We start from the raw sequence: 22,857 nt of genomic DNA, 5'->3' as shown, positions 1-22,857 counted from the left end.
AATATTCTCTTTCACTAATTTAATCTGTGGCTATAGCAGGAATGAAATCATAAAAGCAGTAGTTTGTATTTGCCGTCCTAAGTTGTGCAGTCCTCACAAGAGAACATGTCCCCCAGCCCCAAGCTCAGTGAAATTCTCTGTCATCTTGGCGGGGACGCTGCTCACTCCCAATCCACACCCATGATAAATCACTTTTTATTGTCTTACCAAAATCTGTAAAATGTTCTTTTATTCTGTTTTGTAGATGCAGAGATTTTTTTTTCCCTCTTTTTAAATTATTTTATTTTCTAGGTTTTTTGAGGGAATTTCAAAAACCCTATGGAGATTTTTAGTTAGCCTCATCTTAACGTCATGTCTGGAACTCAAACCACTGAATTATTTTTTTAAAATATATTTAGACCCAGGTCAATAAATTCAAAATGCAAAGAAAGGGTTAAATTTCTTCCTCAAGTGTGGGCAAAAATCTGTAGAGAAAAGAGGAACCACTTCTATTGAAGAAAGTTGACTGAGTAAGTATACAGTCACTGTGGAAAAGGCTCACACAGGCGTGGAAGGGTTGCTCTTCTGCTGCTGTAACGCAGACTAGCACAAGCAGACAGACAAGTGGGGTCATTTCCAGACATTAGGGACAGCAGAAGCAGCCAAGATGGATCCTACATGGTGAGTAATAATTCTTACTTTTTCAAGGCAATTATGAGTTGTGACCTCAGTGGGAGGCTGACATCTAGGATGGTACTCTGATGTGTGTCCTTCCTGTGTGAGAACGCTGATGTGTACTAAGGGCATGTCTATTCAGAGACCAAAAGTGGAAACCTTTGGGAGAGAGACGAGTCTATAGCCTTGGGAGGGAGAGGTTAGCCAAAGCCTGGAAGCCATTCTCCCTTCTTAGAAGATCCGCTCTAGGTTGCTTCTATAGCTCCCATGTGGGGAAACTTTTTTTTCTACAGAACATCTTGGCCACATGAAGGTCTGAATTATTTGAGGTGCCAAAAAGTAGTTTATTGGTGATAGTTGTATTTTCTTTAAGTGACTAATTTTGGTTTTTCAAATATCAAACATTATAGTCCTTTATTTTCAGTTAAGAATCAGGAAACTCTTAAGTGTCCGTATGCACACAAATGACAGAGAGTAAATGTTTTGTATATTAGGGTCAGTTTGGCCTAAAAGTTGGGGGATGAGATAGAGAAAGTAGATGGAGAGAGGCCAAGGAAAAGAAAGGGGAAAAAGAGGTATAACAAGAAAATGCACAACTCAGATAATGAATCAGAAACAGGCCCTGGGAGATTCTGGGCAGGGTGGAGTAGTGGAAAGAGGGAGGGCAAATCAGTTAGCTATCGTGTATTGAACATACATCATGTGCTATGTACTTTACTAGTGTTATTTCACTGAATTTTATTTTTTTACCATGACTTTCAACAGATATCATCATTCCGTTTTACAGAAGAGGTAACTGTGGCTTACACAGGCTAAATAACTTGCCCAAGGTCACGCTGCTCATAAAGGGTAGAGCTAAAAAATCTGTCTTTCCCACTTTGCTGTGCACCACAAATGTCTCCACACTGTGGCTGGTCCCCATGACAGGGACACACTTCTTCCTAGAAGGAGTCACACTCTTGGATGGTGGCGGCTGGGGCCAGTCACTACTACGTACTTGTTATTACTGTTCTTTAAAAAGCTAAGAAACTTTCATGTACCCAGTGTTTGCTGGTTTCAGAAACAGCTTTGATGCTTTTATTTCAGAAAATCATAATTTAATTTCCAAGTAAAGATTCCTTTTCCCTCCAATGGAATTTTGAAATATTATACATGTATGGGAAAAAAGGATTTCAGAATTTGTAATTTTTGTGGAACCATAGAGTAGATACTACTTCATTATGCTAGCACTGCCTGCAGAGGTCTATAGACCCATAGACTATTGTCTATGTTGTTCTCGTTAAGATTCTCTCTTTGTTTCACAGTGCCTGAAAATTGGTCATGAACCAATAAATAGCCAATAAGCAGTAAGAAATAAAATCAATGCAAATTAAAACAGTGAAGTATTGATTTTTCTCTATCAAAGTGGCAAATATTAAATTTTTTAAAAAGTAAGCAAGCAAGAATCCCCCATATTGCTAAGGAGGGAGGAATATTAATATCCTTGTTACCCACTGATAGTGATAAAATTTTTCTGGACAATAATCTGGTGATACATATCAAAAGCTTAAAATATATATGCTCTTTAATCAAGCAGTTTACTAGGTAGGAATTTATTCTAAGAATATAATCATTTATATTCGTAAAGTTTTAGTGACATAGATATTTTCTTGCCATTGTTTCTAATGGGCAACATCTTAGAAACAAATGTCTAAAAATAAGTGATTGGTTAATTATGGAACATCCCTAATGGAATGCCATGCAATCGTTCACAATTCTATCTTAGAATAACTCATAATGTGTTTAGCTTAAGAGGAAAAAAAAGCAGAATGAACAATACTGCCACTTTTATACATGATATACAATGTTAATCAGAAATATAGCTGGTCTTTATTTCTACCATGTGCTTTTGAACTTGAATCACATCTGCAGGCATAAAATAAAACTATATATTTAAGTAAAAAAAGAAAACAAAGGCTGGCTTTTCTCAGAAAAAGCAAACAACTATCTAGTGGTGTGTGGTCACACAATTCATGGGATTCCATGGTTAGAGCTTTAGCCCTTTTTGTGTTTAACTTTTTCATCTCTTGACTCATCTTCAAAATACACTCACTCCACCCATAATTCATTAGATCCAATGATAGAATTTTACATTTGGAAGAAATTAGAACTCTCTTCTCCTTTTACAGATGTGATTGCATGGCTCTAGAGTGAGCTGCATATTGAGAGGGAGGGCAGTGCAGTGGTTATCCAGATTACTGGGGTTTGAATACCACTCCCCCACTTTATAGCTGTGTGACCTTGGACAAGTTGCTTAGCCACTGTAATCCTCAGTTTCTTGTCTGTAAAATAGGAGTATAGTGATATGTCATATGGTGGTTGTGAGATTTTAATGAGATAATCCATTTAAGGTGTTTAGAAATTTGTCCTGGTAAATAGTTGGGAATTATTGGTTGTTTTTATTGCTGTTACTGTTAGGATTAAGAAACAGAGGGGAGGTGATTTGCCCAAGATTGTGCAATCACTTAATGGCCTTGCTAGGACTAGAATGAAAGAAGGTTATTTCCAGCAGAAATGTTCAGTAACTTCCAAGTCTGGCAGGATAGCTCCAGGCTGTGCTCTTAGGGGAGCTGACCTGCAACAGGCAGTATCCAATGACAAAGCCTGTGGGGAAAATAAGCTAAGAGATGTGAAATGTTTCAGGAGTTTTGCAGGGCTTTGCCTTGAAGGAATCTGTGAGTGTGTTAGTTCACAGACTAGAAACTGCTCCCAACAATGGAGACATTGTCAGGACGTCTGCAAAGCAACGTTTCTTTGATGCTGCCGGCCATCGCCTTGAGCTTTTTTGCAGAGCAGAAGCTCGGTTTGGGTCCTTGGTGGAGAAGCTGATTAAAATACCTGCCCAGCAGATAACATGCAGCTTGAACTATCTTAAACTTCAAGGCTATTCCTGCTTTACTCCTGACCATATGTCTCTGTATTTAGAGAGGTAGATTAGATTAGTACACAGACTCGGTGTTCTCACATTATACGTTTTTATCTTTAATTTGTATGCTCAGCTAGGTCTGTTTCTAATTTAGGGCTTAACATGTTTATCTTAGAAAAATTTTGTAACCATCTATTCTTGTAGACAAAATTAGGTAAGGGTCCCCTGGAAACCTCAATGAATGAGCTGTACACATAATTCTTTAACCAAGGACAACTATTTGCTGTAGCAATAAATACTGATGTGGGATTTCACTTGGGGCCTCACAGCTCATGGGAATGCTGGAGGAACCCTATCTCCCCCATCACTTTAAACTGCACTTTGTCTCTGTCTCTGTTATTTCTTTGTCTCTATTATTTCCAAATCTCTTGCAATGATCCTGTCTGGGACCTGTTTTATTGGGAGACTAGCTAACTCTTGGCACAAGCTAGCCTCCAGGGAGTGACTCTAATCACAATAGGAAGCCAAATGCTAGAAAGAAGGGTGAAGCTAAGGGAGCTGAGAGCCAACTTATGTGCAGGGATGAAGCCTGCAAAGAGCTAGCGCAAGAGAGAAGAGATAACTCAGACCCTGCTGGGGCTTTTAGGCAACCAGCTGTGGACTTCATGGCAAGTTAATGTGGTTTAAAGATCCAAGACCTGCGTGATCAAATAGACAAATGAAGTCTACATGCCTGGGGGAATTGTAAGTAAAGCTAAGCTGCGCTAGTATATGGAGCCCAGAGCCCAAACATCCAATGTTGATTATCCTGAAGGCACAGCCTAAGTTTGAAGAATCGCAAATAGGAAGAGACATGATAAAATTTGCTTTAAAAAAATTCCCCTGGCAGCAGAATGAAAAATAATTTGTAGCGACAAGGAGATCACTAGGAAACTATTAGAACAATTGAAGAAGTGATAAGGGCATGAAACCAGTCAGTTATGGTAGGATTAGAGAAGAGAGGATGCATTTCAGAGATGTTTAAGCACTAGAATTGACAGGATTTAGTTTTTGATAGATGTGGAGACTTGGGGAGAAGGAGAGATGTAAGTGCACAGTGGCATCCTTTATAAAATAGGAGGTATAGGATGTGGACTGGGTTGGGGCCAAAGAGAGAGAGGACACATGGTGAGTTCCTTTTCTAACATACTGAATTTGAGTATTTGAGTGCCTGTGGAGCAGCTGGGTAGAGATGTCCAAGTGGACAAGTAGATATTCAGGTGCAAGCTCAAGAATGAGGGATGGCCTAGAGTGGACATTAAGAGTCTCCAGCACAAATACAGTTGATAGTTGAAATTCTCATTGTGGGTGAGTTCCCTAGGGAGAGGGGATTATGGATTGAGAAGAAGCCAAGGACAGAATCCAGAAAACCTTGGCATTTAAGCAGGGAAATAATGAAGAAGAATGTACAATAGTGACCAAGGAGGGGCTAGTGAGATTGGAACAATCCAAGAGAAAAGTGGTGTCATAGAAACCAAGGGAGGAGAGAGATGCAAGAAAGAGGAGGACATGTCTGCTGAAAGACAAAGCATATTCACCAAACCTCTACACTGAGTACATGAGATATGACATAAAATGCAACTGTAGTGACTAAGTATTAAGGGTTGAGTTGTGACTGTCCCCATGTTCACATGTTGAATTCCTAACTCTCAGTACCCCAAGATTTGACTATATTTGGAGATAGCATTGTTACAGAGATAATAAAATTAAAATGAGGTCATTAGGGTGGGTCCTAATCCAAGACGACTGGTGTGCTTGTGAGAAGAAGAAATTTGGACCGAGAAACATGTGTAGAGAGCAGATAATGTGAAGATACAAGGAGACGATGACCATGTGTAAGCCAAAGTGGAGGGCCTAGAACAGATTCTTTCCTTACAGCCCTCAGAAGGAACCAACCCTGCCGGTACCTTCATTTGGACTCTGGCCTCCAGAAACAAATAAATGTCTGTTGTGTAAGCCCCCCAGTTTGTGGTCTTTGTTTCCACAGCCTTGGAAAAGTAATATACTTGGTGAGAGTGCATATAGCCAGAGAAAGCAATGGTGAATAAGTGTATCGGAGAGGAGGGAAGGAAACCTAAGAGGATTAGGTCACTTAAGATTAGAAAAATATTTCACGAAGCAGAGGGTAGTCACAGACTCAAATTCTGCAGAAAGGTGAAGTAGGAGAATGACTGAAAATGCCAGTCCACAGGCCCTTGGTGACCTTTGCAGAGTACTTCCAGTTGCGTGCTAGTCAGAGAGCTGAGAGCACAGAGGCAGCACACAGATGGACAACTCTGGCAAAAAGTCTGTGGTGGTGATGAATCGAGACCTCTTCACTGGAGCGAACCCACTGCTGTTGTCCAGAGAGAGCCACGTGGAAATAACCTGGAGTCCAGTCAGCCAGACCTGGCATCTTCCCTCTTCAACTTTAAAAGCTAAACAAAGGAGAGAAGAGTCAATACTTCTTTTTCCACCCAAAACTGGTTTGGGAAGGAGTTGAGAAAGAAAAGAATTTTTGCAGCTGTCATTTTCCATGTTGGAGTTTCAGTACTGACATAGCTCCCATTCTGTATTTTTAAGTCAAGAGAAAGTTGATGGTTAAAGCTTCTCAGAGATAAAGCCTCTGGTGAATTTGGTGGTGTGAAGAAGAAGAAGACAAGCCCAAGTGGAATTTCAGGGATCATTTATAATTTACATAATAGAAGGAGGGGAAAAAACACGGGAGAATTGGAATAGAGAAGTATTAAAATATTTTCTTAGAAATCCTTTGAGTCACAATGAATCTAAAATTTGCTTTCTGTAGTGTCAGGAATATGATAGGCCAAATAATTCAAATGTCACAGCTCTATATTACTGGGCTCAAATTAATCAGATATTACTGTACTAAGAGATCAAATAAAAATACAAGGAATGAACATTTAGGTAAGTAAACCAAATAGTGAATACCAGCCAGAAACTAGTAAAACTGGGTAAACCTGAAATACACAACTATTAGAAGTGTCAACCTAGATCATCATCACCATCTTACAACTATTTTCAACCAACAATAAATCTTTATCAAGAACCTGATAGTTTTAAGGCACTGTGAAGAATACAGATGAAATAGCTGATATGTTATTCTTTAAGTTTAATTGGAAGTAGAAACCAACAAAAGCAATTCATAAAATGACAAAAGCAATTCAATTCAGTTAGTAATTCAGTGATTTTTTAAAAAGAAATATAAATGACAAAAAATTCATTCTTGCTAAATAGTAAAGAAATGCCAATTCAAACACCAGTGAGATATTTTCATTTACCAAATTAAACAGTAAAACAAACAATCCAATTAGAAAAATGGGCAAAAGATATAAAAAGACATTTTCCCAAAGAGGATATGTAGATGATGAACACCACATAAAAAGATGGTCAACATCATTAGCCATTGTGGAAAAGAAAATCAAACCCACAGTGAGATATCACTATATACCTATCAGAATAGTTAAAAATAATAATAAAAAAGTGACAATACCAAAGGCTGGCAGGATGCAGAGAAACTGGATCACACATACGTTGCTGTTGGAAGTGTATAATGGTATAGCCACTCTGGAAAACAGTTGGGCAGTTTCTTACAAAACTAAACATGCATTTACTATATGATCTAACAATTAAATTCTTGGGCATTAGTCCCAGAGAAATAAAAGCCTATCTTCACACAAAAACCAGTACACAAATGTTCATACCAGCTTTATTCACAATAGTCAAAAACTGGAAAAAAATGTTCTTCAGTGGGCAACTAGTTAAACAAACTGTGGTACATACATACCATGAATAATACTCAGCAATAAAAAGGAAAGAACTATTTATGCACACAAAAATTTGGATAAATCTCCAGGGAATTATGCTAAGTAAAAATGCCCATCCCAAAAGATTACCTACTGTATGATTCCATTTATATGACATTCTTAAAGTTACAAAATCCTAGAGACAGAGAACAAATTGGTAGTTGCCATGGCTGGAGGTTGTGGGGGCTGCACGGCTGCAAAGGGCTAGCACAAGGGAGGAGGTGGTGATGAACAGTTCTGTATCTTGATAATGGCAGTCATTAGGTGACTCTACAGACATGACAACATTGCATAGAACTACACACATACACACAGATGAGGGCATGTAAAACTGGTGAAATCTGAATAAGCCTATGGACTATATCAGTGTGAATTTCCTGGTTTTGATATTTGCAATAGTTTTGCAAGATGTTACCCTTGAGGGAAACTGGATGAGGGGTACACAGGACTCCCCTATACATTTTTTCAACTTTCTTTGAATCTATAATTATTTAAAAATAAAAGGTTTAAAAAAGTAATTAAAAAATATTCATCTTCACTAGATATTAAAGAAATTCCAATTCAAATACAAGATATTTTCACTTACCAAATTAACAATTTATGTGTTTTTTTGGTTGGGGGGTGGTTAAGAGTAATAATGTTAAAGAGCATACATAAGAGGTACTTTCATATATTACTGATTGTGGGAATATGAATAGGTAGAACCTTTTCGGAAAGCAGTTTGTCAGCGTATATCAAGAGTCTTAAAAATGCTTGTACAAGCAGACACCCATTCTTGGCACTGCCAATTTCTCTATGTTCTTAGTAATTTTTTTAGTTCATTCGGCATCTTTGTTCCAGGAACTGTGCCACACATTAGAAATATATTAATACCAAAGATGAGTAAACATTATTTCTGTCCTCAAGATCTTAAGTTTAAGTGGTAAATATATCAAAGGTGATGTTTTTTATAATAGTGAAGTATGCAAGTTTCCACAGGAGTATGAAGGTGGCTGTTTTCCATTTATTTGTCTTTTCCATTTACGTTAGATAAAGGCCAGGGTTTTGAGTCAGTTGAGCTGCTGTCAAATAACAAGTAGTTAATAAATCGTTCTCTACTTATTAGTGCTATCACTTGGGGAAGCTATCAGCTCCCTAAACTTCAGTGTTGTCCTCTATAAAATTAGGTTAGTACTTACAAACGCCATGAAAGATGTAAGGATTTATAATGGATGTAGAGATCTATGGAAATACAATATTTTATGACTTACATTCTTTTCTTTAATATCTATTATTTCCTATGTTTTTAATTAAGCCTTAGATATCTTTAGCTCTGCCTTTTCTGATTGAGTTTTAGCAAACGGAGTCTTACCTGTAACCTACTTCCTAATTAGATAAGAAAGGGGCAGACCAAATGCAAGTGAATAAGGTGTAAGTCAAACAACAAAGCCAACTAAAATATATTTTATGTAAGAGAGGATGCCAAGAGCATTAAAATAAAATCCTATTCAATAATGGTAACCATGTGAGTATCTTTATGAAGTTGTCTACAAAAGCCCACATTTTAGCCTCTAGAATTGAAATATTTTAAGTTTGTTTTTAATTTACAAAGACTTTTTTGCTCATTGGCAATCATGAATAACTATATTCAAATTTACACTTCTAATTCTAAGAAGATACATAAACTACCCTTTTCTTTATCATAAAAAATTCTTCTTTATCTTGCTCTAATAATTTCACCTCTCAGGAGCTAGCTAGTTAAATAATGAGATATGGAGATATATGTGTGCACAAAAATGCTTATTATAGCATTATTTAATATAATGAAAAATAAGAATCAACCTAAATAAGTAGGTAAATAGTAAATTAAAAATGAAGTTGATAGTGACACTTTAATGACAGAAGACAACATAAGACTACAGAATCACAAAGAAAATAATGCATAGAATGTGTGTTATTTTTGGTAAATTCTTCCTAAAAACTAAATAAGTACATGAGAAGAATTTTAGAAAGAAAAGAAAAGCCCCAAATCAGGAGTTGAGAAGCTAGTGTTTTAGTTGAGAATATATTTGCACAGAGAAATCTTGGCATAAACATTGGTTTACAAAACAAAGCAAAGAAACACAATAATTCCAAAAAGTCAGCTTGTACAAAACCATTTGAAATCAGATGAATCAGCCAAACAAGACGGATGGGAAAGGGGAAGGGAAAGCGTGGCTCACAGGCAGGCTTGGAAGGAGGGCGTAAGTCATGCCTCTCCACCATTCAGCCCAGACAGTCGGGGAAGGGGAGGCAGCCTCTGTGTCCACAGCTGCAGGTTGACAAAGCAGGAAAAGGAAGGGCAGCTCCTCCTAAGAAGGGAATGCTGGAGAAAGGGGAGCCCAAGAGGTAAAATCAAACAGACAATGCATAGAAATAAGATAGCAAGCAAACATGTCAGAAAAACCACAGTGGTTACCTCTAATTGCGGAAATAGGGTTCTTTCTTTGACATTTTAAAATTGCCAAATCCTCGGTGAACTTACATTGCTCTGCTGAACAGGATAAAATCAAGTTAAAAAGTAATGTAGTGGTGATGTACAGCCTCTACACCAGGAATGGCCAACATAGATCCTCCCATGACAGAAGTGAGTGATGCAGGCCTGTGGTTTATGTACAGCTCCATGACGTACAAATGGCAGAAGCAGCATTACACCCACAGGAAAGCCCCATCTTAAGGCATGCTTCTTGTCACTGCTCTGTTGTCCTGTAGGTAGGGATATGGTCTGGACAGCCAAGTCTTATATTTCAAGAGAAGTCAGAAAGGCAAACTTATTGGTGAAATCCTAATTCTTAATGGCTCAATGTCTGGAGGAACTGGTTGGGTGTAGACCACCAGTTTTACCACTGACTTCTGTTAATGCAACAGAGGTTCAGAGGAGAGTGAAAAACTTGTGAACGGAGTGGTTTAGGAATATAGTATATTATAGCTCAGGCTGTAGTGAATCAGAGCCAGAAAGGAGGGGTCTGGGACTATTTGTTTATTAATTTATTCAATGAAGTTTTATTTAATGTTGGGGGAATGAAGATGAATCAGACAGAGATCCTGTTTAGAAGCTATTACAGGAGGATGTATTACTATAGTTAACACTGTTTACCATCTGGCTGGAATTATGGTGCACTATGTTACATCCTAAATTATCTCATTTAATTCTTACGACTACAGGAGGTTGGTACCATTATTATCCCCAATTTTCCACAAGTGAAAACTGAGTCTTGCCCAGTCACATCGCTGGTAACAGAGCTGTGATTCCAAATCTGACTCCAGACCCAAGCTCTGAACAACCATGCTGTATGTTGTGGGAGATCAGGGGAGGGAGAGATTACTCCCAGCAGCAAGAAAGATTTGTGGATGAAAAGATTTGAGCTTGGAGAGAGCTGTGTTGGGTCAGGTCCAAAACAAGCTCTGGCAGGCAAATGGTAAAGGGAAGAGCCAGGGAGCCAGTGGTCTGGGACAGGCACAAAATCTGGGGCGGAGGTTGAAAACTAAAGGCTGGTGGACTAGAAATGGTCCACGACAGAGAGTAGTCAAAATAACAAAACAAAACAAAATATTAAATTATAATTCATTGCCAATATTTCAAAAATCTGGAGAATTCACATAAGTTTTGCTTTCTAGCTCCTCTGGGGAATCAGAAAACCTGCTAACAGTGGGCCCGCATTCCCACGTGGTTACAGCTGGTGAATCCGGCAGAGGTTGCTCAACTTCCAAGGACGTAATCTCTCCTCTTCCCATGCGACCTGCTTGCCTCATTTATATAACCTGCTTGGACCCTGCAGGGGCTTGCATCTGAGAGCCTTGGTTTAGAAAATGAGACAGCAACAAGTGGGAAGGAATAACCTATGGATCAAAGCAGATAAGATCTGGGAGTCCAGAAGAGAAGGTTATTTGAAAATCTGGACCCAGCCAGCCCACTTCCTTGAGGAAGTCAGATCCTAAGGCAAAGGCCATCTACCTTCCCCACTCCCAGATCTCTGCCTGGGGGTGGGAAGGAAGTGAATAAGGAGAGTGGGAAAAACCTGACCAGGGGGCTTGATGGAGAGATGTAAATTTGAAGGAAATGAAAAATTTAGACAACAGGGAGTAAAAAAGTTAATGTGCCCATTCTGTGGTTAACCCAAGATTCTGTTTCCAGGAGACTTCCCTGGCTTGTTAAGTGTTCGTAGTTGCTAGAAAAAAAAAGTTAGAGAAAAAGGGAAGCAAACCAAACCCCAGCCTCTTAAATGTCTCTAGTTGTATTTGCACATGAACAGGTAGAGTGATCCCTTTACACACTATTCAGGTATTGATGGAAGGGTCCCATTCAGTTCCAGGGGGCCTTAAATTAAAGGAACTTTGGGCAGGTTACTAACTTCTTTGAGCCTCAGTCTGTTTGTCTTCTAGAAGGTTGAATAATTCAAGGTTGAATAATTCCAAACTTTCAGAGGGCAAGGATTAAGTGGTCAGATGGAGGGATATCAAGTGCATGGCTCAGAGCAGAAAGGAACAAATGACTTCTGTGATGACCAGGCACAGGGCTAAGAATGCTAGGTGGGTGCTGTCTTGATCCATTTTCTGTTGCTATAACAGGATACCTCAGACTGCATAATTTATTATGTAAAGACAGGGGGTTTATTTGTCTCACAGTTCTAGAGACTGGGAAGTCCACGATCAGGCAGCCACTTCTGGTGAGGACCTGGCACAGCATCGTGGCGTGCCAGGGAAGTGGACGCAGAAGCAAAGCGAGCACATGCAAAAGGGGCAAAACATGAGGGGCAGCTTCACTTTATAACCACCGGAGCTCTAGAGAACTAATCCAGTCCCGCAAATGAGAACTCACTCCCCCGAGAATTAACCGAGTTCTGCCAGAGTGGCATTAATCCTTCTTAACAACCTAATCACTTCTTAAAAACCCCCGTCTTTCAACACTGCCACAGCAGTCAGATTTCCAACACATGATTTCTGGTGGACACACTCCATAGCTGGTGTTGTCCCTAATTCCTGACAGTAACCACATGAGTTAGATATTATCTTCACAATTGAAAAAAATGAGGAAATTGAGGTTCAGAGAGGTTTAGTAACTAAGATTACACAATTAGTAAGGGGCAGAGTGGAGAGAATTACTCAAAAAGTGCCAAACCATTTAGCATTGAGGAAAAAAAAGTATGATGACATCTGACATTCTAACAGTCATATAGCATTGTCAGCTAGAAATTAAAACACATTCAATTCTATATTCTGCTAAAAACTTGAGATCAGTAGCTGTCTGGCCCTGGGCAGGTGGCCTAGCCTCTCTGAAACTCAGTTTCCTCGCCTGTAAATTTTTTTACATTTATTGTGAAGATTTGGTGAAGTCATGCATTTAAAATACTTCGAGTGTCTTAGAGTACTATCAGAGTACCTAGCTTACAGCAACCAATTAACAGACGTTAACTTTAATAAACAGACACTTCACTGAGCCCCCACTCTGGACCTGTTTCTATGCTAAGTGCCAGGAATGCAAAGGCAAATTCAACCTGTTCCCTGCCCTGGTGGAACTCAGGAGAGGACAGCCATATGAGAAGTGAAATTTTAACACAATGAGGAAATTGTTATAGTGGAAGAATAGTGTGATTTGGGAGGAAGGAAGATACAGATATGGTGAAAAGGGAAGGGTAGGGTGCAGGAAAGGCTCCAACTGCGGAGTGACGTGGATTTCAGAGGAAGAGTAGGGTTTCCCAGTGGAGAAGGTGGAAAGGCATTCCAGGCAGAAGGAACAGCTTGTGCAAAGGTAAAGAAGGCAAAAAGTCTTTGAAGGGTCCGAGGGGGTCAGGGAACAGTGAACGGTTCAGGTGTGACTTGGCAAGAAGTGGTACCGGTTGGATAATTAAAACAGAAGGGAAAATTTGGACTCAGGCTGTGAAAGGCCTTACGTGTCTTGTCAGGAAGTATGAACACTAGCTCGTGAGGAGGAAGGAGGAGGTCTTTAAAGCAAGGAAGTTTCATAGTCAGACTCTTTTTGATGAAAGATAATGAAGGGAACCGGCTAGGAGACTATATTGCATTCAGTGGTCCAACAGGAGGTGACAAGGCTCTGAAACCGGCCACCACCGGGTTGGAAGTGGGTGGAGAGGCAGAAAGGGGAGTGCATGGGGACATAAACACAATGTGTGAAATCCACAGTATGAAAATGTCCTGGTCCCTTCTTCCTTACCACAGTCATCCCGAGGGACCAAAACAAAAACAAAACACCTCTTATAAAAATAGTCTCTTTTGTTTGTATGCAAATAGGCCATGTACAGTGAAAATGCAACTCAAAAGCAATATTTTGTTTCCAAGCCATGAAACGCAAAGATCAAATTGGTTTATTATAAATGTTGTCCTTCTGAAAAATTGCAACTCCTCACCTTAAAATTGTAGCCAACCAGTGCAAGGCTTGTTTAAGATTGCTTGCAATCTTAAATAAGATTTCGGTAAAGCTCAAATTAAGGCACTTTTCCAAAGAGGCCATCCCTTACATGGCTGAAGTAAGAAGAGCGACATCTTGTTTTACTGGAAAATTTCTCTCAAGGAGCAACACCTCTGAGTGGTGGTGGATCTTCAGAATCTTCCAGATAAAGGCTCGTGAGGGGAGTAATAGCTAGCTGTAAAAATTATATCTCTGTGGTTCTACACCACCAACTTGAAACTGTAAATCCAGGTTGATAAATGCACATTTTAAAGGTTCACAGAAGTCTTATTATGTATATTGCTTTTGGTCACAAAGATGTCACAGGGAAGTGAGTCTTTGTGCAGTGCCACCCTCATTATAAAATGGAAGCTTTAAAAAAAATCCAGAGGGTTTTTTTTCCCTTAACAAGCTTAGTCATATCTGCTGTTCTGTATGCCCCAATCTATCTTATTTTACTTTGTAGTGCACATTTTATTTATATTATTAAACAAATATTTTACATAAAAAGGTGCTTTCACATACCCTCTTGCTTCCCTAAATTTTAAATATGCTGCAATTTGTTAAAATGTGTTAGTTTTGTTATGCATTATACCCCCTCCTCTGCACACATAGGGGAAAAAATATGAACTTAACTCTTTAAGCAACATTTAGTATATTATCTCGTTTTAGTTCTTCTAACTGAGGTTATAAAGGAAATGACAAATGTCAGATGTTTTGTGAAAGAAATGATGGTTTCTCTGAATAAGTAAGTGCATGCCCCTAAGCAAATGGGCCACTTTAAATTCAGAACCACAGTCTTCTGAATATTGGCTTAATGTTCCTAAGTAACACTAAAGATTGAAAAGATGAAAGGTTTGGAATCAGCTATTTATTCTGAGTTCTGAAAAGTGATATCACAGATGTTGGTAGTTTATTGGTACCAATTTTTAAATATGTTGTTTTATGTATTTCCTTCATCTTGGAAAGATTTTACACAGTTACGTTATTTGTTAAATAATAGGCCATCTTTTGTGGAAACTCTCAGAGAAAGTCCTGAGACTGTAAGATTGTATTGTAAATTCTATCGAATAGCTAGAATATAGCTATTATTAATTGGAAGGGAAGTTAAATAACTGTAGAATTATTAAGTTGGAAAGGAAGTTAAATCACTTCATCTACCCTTCTTCCAGGAGGTTCTCTCTACCATTCTGTCCATGACTAATGATCATGCAGACACCCTGACCACGTAAAATATGATGTGAAGGAGACCTACTATCTCCTGGGAGAAACCTATTCCTGAAACAGAGGTCTGGGGGAAATTTTTCTTGGTTGTGACCTACACAACCTAGTTAGAATCTACCTCACGCTCTTAAGATGGTATTTAATCATGAGGACATCATACCTAACCGACTTGAAAATTGCTTGGTGGCAAGTACTCCGACTTTATTGAGCCGGGACTGTAGGTCTCCTCAACTACAGGCTCTAGGAGGGCAAGGACCTTCCTTAGCTCACCTTGGATCTCAGGACTAGCCCAGGGCCTGCATTCAGTCTGGGCTAGAAAGGCATTTGTTGAATAAATGAAGGCAAATTGAAAAGCTGAAATTCCAAATGGTGCAATTACATCTGCGGATTTTAAGGTTTTATTGGAAAATGGGAAATATTACTGAGATTCAGAGATGGGTAGGAACAAAGGTAAAGCATAAAAATGTGTGTCTTTGTATGTCACTAGAGTCTATGTACCTATGACTAGTTTCCATGCAACCCTGGCACGATGCCTTTCCCAGCCCCTATGAGGTGTCTGGATCCACAGCAGGTAGGCAAGGCGGGAGGGGTGCTCTGGATGTGGTCTTGCTGCTAGATCCTGATCTCAAGTGTCCGTGGGCTGAGTTGCGAGCCCTTTGGTTCCCTACACTGCAGTCTTTCTCTGGCTTAGCCTTGCCTCCCTGACCTGCAGTCTGGTTCCCCAACAGCCCCTGTGGCCTGGCCACAGGGATGGGCCTTGCTCCACACACTTCCCAGAAATTCCTGATCTGGGCATGCCCCAGGACACCCCTACTCCACTCTGCCATGTCTCCACCAGACCACAGACCTAACTCAGACCCTGTGTCTGGAGTCCCTGGCTCCCCACCTGCTGCAGTTGTTGTCATTAACCTGAGCTTTACCCAGGCCCCTCTTCCCCCTTGCCCAGACTACTAAAGCTAATGCACATCTGAAGGCCACACTCATACTGGCACAAAAATTTTCAAAAATGCTGACTCTTTGGACAATTTTTTTCCTTAACCTACATTTTAATATAAGCAAGTGCAATCCAAATCAAGGTATATTGCTGCCAAAGTCACCACGTGATTTTGAGAGAAAGTGCCGATAGTCTTTTGCATTTACTTGATAGAATCCTGAAAATATCTTTTGGCGTCCCTTGCCTTTCTGACTTCTCCCTTGAGGACATCTAGGTAAAATTGTGTCACTGGGCCCTAGTTTCCGTGATGAGAAATTGATCGAATACAAGTTAAGAAACAATACACATTGCCTCTTTCTCAGCACGCATGAATGATAGGCATGAATTTGCATCATGAGAAAGTGAATAAAAGAAGGTACCCTAGGGCGCTAGGGAGACAGAAGAAACCAGCCTAGGACAAGAGTGACGTCTATATCAGAGGTTGTGAAAGTGAGGGTCACAGGCTACCTCGGGACACACTGGCATGACATAAATACTGAGGCTGCAAAATTGTAGCTCAAAGAAAAAGATTCAACTTCTAATGCTTAACTATGCAAGATTTGCTTTTAAGTGCAGGCTAAAATTGTATCCCCCTTCAAAGAAACAAGAAACCCACTACATTTCTAAGAATGTTCCTCCAGAAACATGGAACTGAAAGCTATTTTTTATTGATCTGGCCCTAAGAAAACAGTGGGGCTTTTTCTTTAATTTACCTAAGGAATTAACATAAAAATCTATGGTTCTGCACCAGAAAGATGCAGAAAATGTCAAAATATAGGGCAGAAATACAACACTGAGATTTGTTGCAACAATATTATGTGCATAGTATTTGATTCCAAGTGTGCAGCATGGGGAAGTGGACCTTTGGACTGTGAAATTGATGCTGATTTTCTTTCCCACTAGTCTAGAAGCCCTCTAAACTGTCACATCATCAATTTAGTTACTTTACCAGGAATAAGTGCATGTGGTTAGTGTGTTTTTTTTAAAAAAAATTAATAGACATTATTTTTAGAACAGTTTTAGATTTACAAAAAATTGAGCAGATAGTACAGAGAATTCCCATCTACCTGGTACACAATTTCCCCTATTACTACTGTCTTGCATTAGTATAGTATATTTTTTACAATTAACAAGCCACTATTGATACATTATTATTAACTAAAGCCTATAATTTACATTGTTACCTTCTTTGTGTTGTGTAGTTCTATGGGTTTTGACAAATGTGTAATGTCCTGTAGCCACCATTACGGTATCATACAGAATGGTTTCACTGCCCTAAAAGTTCCCTGTGCTCTGCCTATTCACCCCTCCCTACCTCTCCCTGAGCCCCTGGGAACCACTCATCTTTCTTCCATCTCCATGGTTTTGCCTTTTCCAGAATATCATGTCATTGGAATCATCCAGTATGTAGCCTATTTATATTGGCTTCTTTCATTAAGTAATATGCATTTAAGTTTTCTCCATGTCTTTTCATGTCCTGGTAGCTCTTTTCCTTTTATCTTTGCATAATATTCCATTGTCTGGATGTACCATAGTTTGTCCCTTCACCTATTGAAGAGCATCTTAGTTGCTTCTAGTTTTTGGCAATTATGAATAAAGTTGCTATAAATATTCACATGTAGGTTTTTGTGTGGGCGTAAGTTTTCAACTCAATTCAGTTAATATACCTAGAAGTGTGATTGCTGGATTGTCTGGTGAGAGTATGTTTAGTTTTGTAAGAAACTGCCAAACTCTCTTCCAGAGTGGTTTTACCATTTTGCCTTCCTGCCAGCGATGAATGGGAGTTCCTGTTGCTCCACATCCTTGGCAGTATTTGGTGTTGTCAGGTTTTTGGATTTTAGCCATTCTAAATGATGTGTAGTAGTATCTTGTTGTTTTAATTTGCAATCCTCTAATGGCATGTGATGCTATCTTTTCATATGCTGATTTGCCATCTGTATGCCTTCTTTGGGGAGATGTATGTTCAGATCTTTTGTCCCTTTTTCAATTGGGCTTTTTTGGAGGGAGGTTTATCTTTGAGATTTAAGAGTTCTTTGTATGTTTTGGAAACCAGTCCTTTATCAGATACATCTTTTGAAAATGTTTTCTTCCATCTCTGTGGCTCATCCTTTTACTCTTCTAATGGTTAGTGTGTGCTTATGCTTTAAGGAGGAGGGGTTCTAAAAACACAATTTTACAGCAGCAGTAAAAAGAAAAATTCATCACAAATGTCTTATGCACTCTCTCAGCTGATGTTAGGGAACTGTGGACCCAGCAGAGTTTCATTAAAAGGCGAGTGTCAAGTCCTGGGGCCTGTGGCTGACTACCCTACTTTATTAGCAATTGTGCAGCAGGGCTGGGAAAAAGAGGACAACCCAGCCCTGAGCTGCATCACTTCTAAATTAAGAACAATTCAGGAATTGTGTTTACAGTGGAATCCCAGCCCCCCTCACATAGGTTATACTATGCATAGGATATGAATTTCTGTCCATGAGTCCAAGTACGTAAGAAGTAACACTTTCTTTATTTCCTTTAACTCAACCTAATCCCACCTCTGAGCCTCCTTTCTGCCAGTTGAACAAGAGATTCCATCTTGATCATTTCAGGGTCCCCTCCTCTCCTACAGCCCAGACAGAATCCAAGAAGTTCACCTGGTGCCTGGGCCACAGATCCACAGGTCTGTCTTGGCTACCATTGTATCTTCACTATTTGAGCCCACAGTGGGCTGGGAAGCATGGCATCTCCTTGCCCCCGTGCCACAGTGGGAATGAGAATATGTACTTGGTAGGGGTGAGCCATCACCCCCGAGGTTGCTGCCCACTCAGGAGCACTGATGGAGGGGTGCTTGGGTTCCCATAGCTCACAGGACCCACACATCCATCCCCTGCTCTCCCATCCTCTTGCATCTCAAAAGCACTCTCTCCCTCTCCTCTCACCCTGTAGGACATGTGCATCATCCCCCCCATGGGCTTTCACAAAAGTCTAGAAGAGCCTTTAACTTTGGATCTCTTCTGCTCCTCTCACCCCCCAACTCCACCCCACGCACAAACCTCTGTATCAAGAAAGCTCAGAAAACAAACACTAATTAACATTTCAATAAATAATGCTGCTATAATTGCTTGTGGAAACTATTCTACATTGGAACTACCACCACCACCACCACCACTGCCCAGAATACTTATAGATGGCACCTTGACCACTGGCCCCAGGAGGCCATTTCCATGTAGCAACAAACACAGGACTGAAATTGAAAAGTTTACCTAAGTATTTGGATGTTTCCAGATGCCAATAAGTTTCTGGCTTTGGCACAGGGTAGATCCTGACTGGGGGTCCTCAGGGGAATATCTCTTGGGCGAAGCTGGACGAGGGCATCAGTAAGGTATCTGCCCCGGCCCCCCCCCCCCCAGCTGCCACCTGTACTCTCTCCCCTTCTGGCTGCTTTTCCTCGGAGTCCTGGCCTCTTCAGACCTTAGAACATCCGAGAAGAGGCATGGAGGAAGCAGCCTCACACCGAAAGCAGCTTTCTGAGGTTACCAGCAACTTCCTCCTCACCAAACACAAGGAACTTCACCTTGCTTGTCCTCCTTTCAGCAGTCGACACTGCCATCTCTGTTGGACCCTCCCTGCCTTTGGCTCTGATGACACGTGTGTGGGCTGGAGTGATTTTGACTGGCTGAACGCTGGCCTGGCACACAAACACAGCAGGGCGTCAGGGTTGCAATCTGACTTGATATGTGAAAAAAAAATATGGTCAGCAAACTCTTGCAACGGTTGAAAGGCTAATTTGATCTCTTGACTCATTAGCGAAAGTGATCTCGTCACTGCCTGTTCCGCGTTCTGCAAGCCCTCTCTGCTAGGAGGTATGTTGACTGACTCAGGAGAAGGGTACTGGTGGCGGGGCTGCCAGGCTGCTTAGGGTCCCAGAGACCTTATCACATGAGGAGCAGTTGAGGACACTGAGAGGTTATGAGGGAAATTTATAATATCTGCTTTCAGCTTTTTGGAGGGGTTTACGGAAAAGGGTAAAAGAATGTATTGCAGTAGTTCTAGAAAACGGGACAGGGACAACTAGGTGTTACTTATGGAGCTAGGGAGTTAACAGGGTAGTAGTTTGGGATTATTATAAAAAAGACATTTTTCTTACAATTTCTCTATTAGGTATTTGAGTTTCCCAGCATGACAAGTAAGAAAGCAAAGGCTAGACATGCATGTGTAAGGACATTGAAGGGGGTCCTTGCTTGAGTGAGAGACTGAAGGGTTGACTTCTGAGGTCCCTCACAGCCTGGTAATTCTAGTTAAGTCATAGAGTAAGACAATTCCATGACACCACGTCACCCCTTGTTTCTGTCACTTGTTTCACCACTCATCTCCCTTCACTGCCTTTAACTTACTCCTGTGTCACAGCAGTGGAGGAGGCTGCTCGAAGCAGGAACTGGGATAAGTAGACAGATGGGAGAAAGGATATGGAAAAGGAAAAACAATGAAAAAAAACTTTTTTGAAAAAAAACCTACTATATGCCAGGACCTCTGCCATCTTATTTAATCCTCATGACAAGCCTGTGAGATATTTAGTATTCTGTGAGGAAACCAAGGCTCAGAGAGGTTAAGTAGCTGCCCCAAGAATACACGGGTATTAAGTACTAGAGCCAGGGTTTGAACACAGGTCTTTGTGATTCCAAAGTCCAGTATGGTGTGTTATTTTCACTCACCTTTTATTTATGGCAAATAATATTGCTTTCTAAAATTTTTAGTATTGACATAAAGATTCCTTTTAAAATAAATTTACTTAAAGTAGGAGAAAAATACCACGTAAATAATAGGATAGATTGTGCATGGAAACAAAGTGGTACTAGTAGCTAGAATGACAGAAGTTTGAGAAATACTGCTCCCAGAATTTTGAGAGCTGGACTTTGAATTTAGCCTATCTTATATTTTGACTTCTGAGCACAGGAAAAGAAGGAAATGTGAAAATTAAGGAGATTATTAATTCTCCTGTGCTTTGATAAGTAGGTAATTTCACAATAAGAAAACAAAATGGATCCTTTCAAACAACAAAAACAAAAAATTGTGATTGTGAAATCCAGAGGAAAACCCCAGGTGGGACCTCTCTGTGGAAAGGATGAAGATTCCAAGGGCTGCACATAAAATGGCCGAGGGGAAGTGACCTGTGAACCAGGGTTCAGGACCCAGGCAGGAGCCCTGTGGGTTTGAGAGGCCCTGGATGGAAGGTGAAGGGCTTTACAGACCTGTTTACGGACTTCCTCAGTGACCGAAGGAAGATCTTTGCGGAAAGGTCAAAGTGAGAACTGGGAAAGTCTGAAAAGAAAATAGGAAAGGAAGAATGAAGGCTGAATAGTCACGTGGCATGCTCTGCACCAGGTGATTTACAGAAAAGATCTCATTTGTGTTTCACAACAATGCAGCCAGGAAACTCTTATGAGCCACATTTCATGTGAGAAGACTGACACTCACAGAGTGCCCAGGGCCCAGTGGTCAAGCCAGGATTGAACCTCGGACCACCAGTTCCAAACCCACCTTCTTCCCCCGCACCACATGCCTTTGGATGAGCCTCCTCGACCCAGTCAACAACTTTCACCTTGTCACTTCTCAGTTCTCCTGCCCTGCAGGACACAGCCAGCCTCCAAGAGAGGAGAGGAGCGTGCTCAGGGAGGGCTGCCTTTCTCCTTCAGAGCTCAATGCAGCAGGCCGCGGAGGCACATAACTCGCCCCTCTCCCCTGAGCAGAGGGCTTTGCAGTGGCAGGAGCTGCACGCGCCTGGGGCAGGATTTAATCTCTGTGCAGCCTGTCCCTGCTGACACACTGGGTGCATAGAAATGTACTCATGGGCATTCACACAGTTTCCGGCTTCTGCTTGTGACCTGTCCCCAAACTCAAGAGTACCACCCACTTCCAGGAACAGTGGACCAAGGTAACACAAACATTCTAGATCCAAACAACTAGGATTGGATTACGATAATCTGAAAATGGGAGTTGCATATGTTAATTGCCTTCTAGCAGGATCCGTGGAGAGGAACTTAATGAATGGTTTGAGGGGAGGGCAAGAGCGGAAGCTCCTGGTCTCTCTGATCTCTCTGGTTGAGGACTGTCTTCTGCAGCTCTGTGGAGCTAGACCCAGGACTTGCCACATGGCTGCTGAGTGAAAACCTTTGTTGAACTGAGCCCGGTCTTTACCTACGGGCTCTAAACGCTGTGCTCCCAGATCTCTGTCAATCTGTTAGAGAAGGTGTCTTTGTCATGTTTGTGGATGGGGCTGTGTTTGGGGGTTTCCTCAGGGCTTTACACTCACTCTCCAAGGGTGCATTTGTAGTCATCTTCATCAGTGGAAATGCCCACCTGCCAGCAGAAGTTATCTGGAACCAAACGAGAACACTGTCGCTGTCAGTGGTGGTGTTTCTCTTTAGTCAGTTCCCCTTTCTGTCTGCGAGCTCTAGCCTCAGCCCTGAGGCTGTTTTTCTCTCTACAAGGAGTTTTAGGAGGCATGGGGAGAGTGCAAAAGCTCCTTCTGGTTTATTCTTAGTACCTGGCTTCTGTTTGCCTCAGGAATGCTGCTGTGCTTGTGCGTCTGGTCTCTGGGAGCCGAGGTGGATGGGCATCTGTGACAGGTAGGTTCTCAGAGGCTCAGATGCCTGGGGAGTGGTGTGAAATGAAGCTGTATCTGGGGTAGCGGTGCTGATGTGCTCATGGCTGAAGGGAAGGGGCAGGAGGAGTGCAGAGAACATGCTTAAAACTTTTGACCATCGGGCTTGATTCTCAGACTGGCTATGTGGATGCTGGGACATTACAAAAATATGTCTCTTCCTGCCAGATCCTTTCATCTGTTTTTGTGAGCTAAGAG

At 40.9% G+C, this 22,857-nt stretch overlaps 1 protein-coding gene across 2 annotated transcripts in view; it reads left to right on the top strand.

Moving 5' to 3' along the window:
• Positions 1-540: 540 nt before the first annotated feature.
• Positions 541-22,857, top strand: part of CD86 (CD86 molecule) — a 64,533-nt gene continuing 42,216 nt past the window's right edge. The window contains exons 1-2 of one of the 2 annotated variants that reach the window (XM_045540157.1): positions 541-660; positions 22,563-22,624. In XM_045540157.1, the coding sequence (XP_045396113.1) occupies positions 658-660; positions 22,563-22,624 (65 nt within the window). In that variant the 5' untranslated portion in view covers positions 541-657. The remainder of the gene's footprint in view (positions 661-22,562; positions 22,625-22,857) is intronic. The other variant, XM_045540158.1, reaches the window with a different exon arrangement.

Source organism: Lemur catta, chromosome 1 (assembly GCF_020740605.2).
Source record: "Lemur catta isolate mLemCat1 chromosome 1, mLemCat1.pri, whole genome shotgun sequence".
Lineage (NCBI taxonomy): Eukaryota > Metazoa > Chordata > Mammalia > Primates > Lemuridae > Lemur > Lemur catta.
Note: the sequence above shows the minus strand (reverse complement) of the source record. Positions and strands in the feature narration are given on the sequence as shown.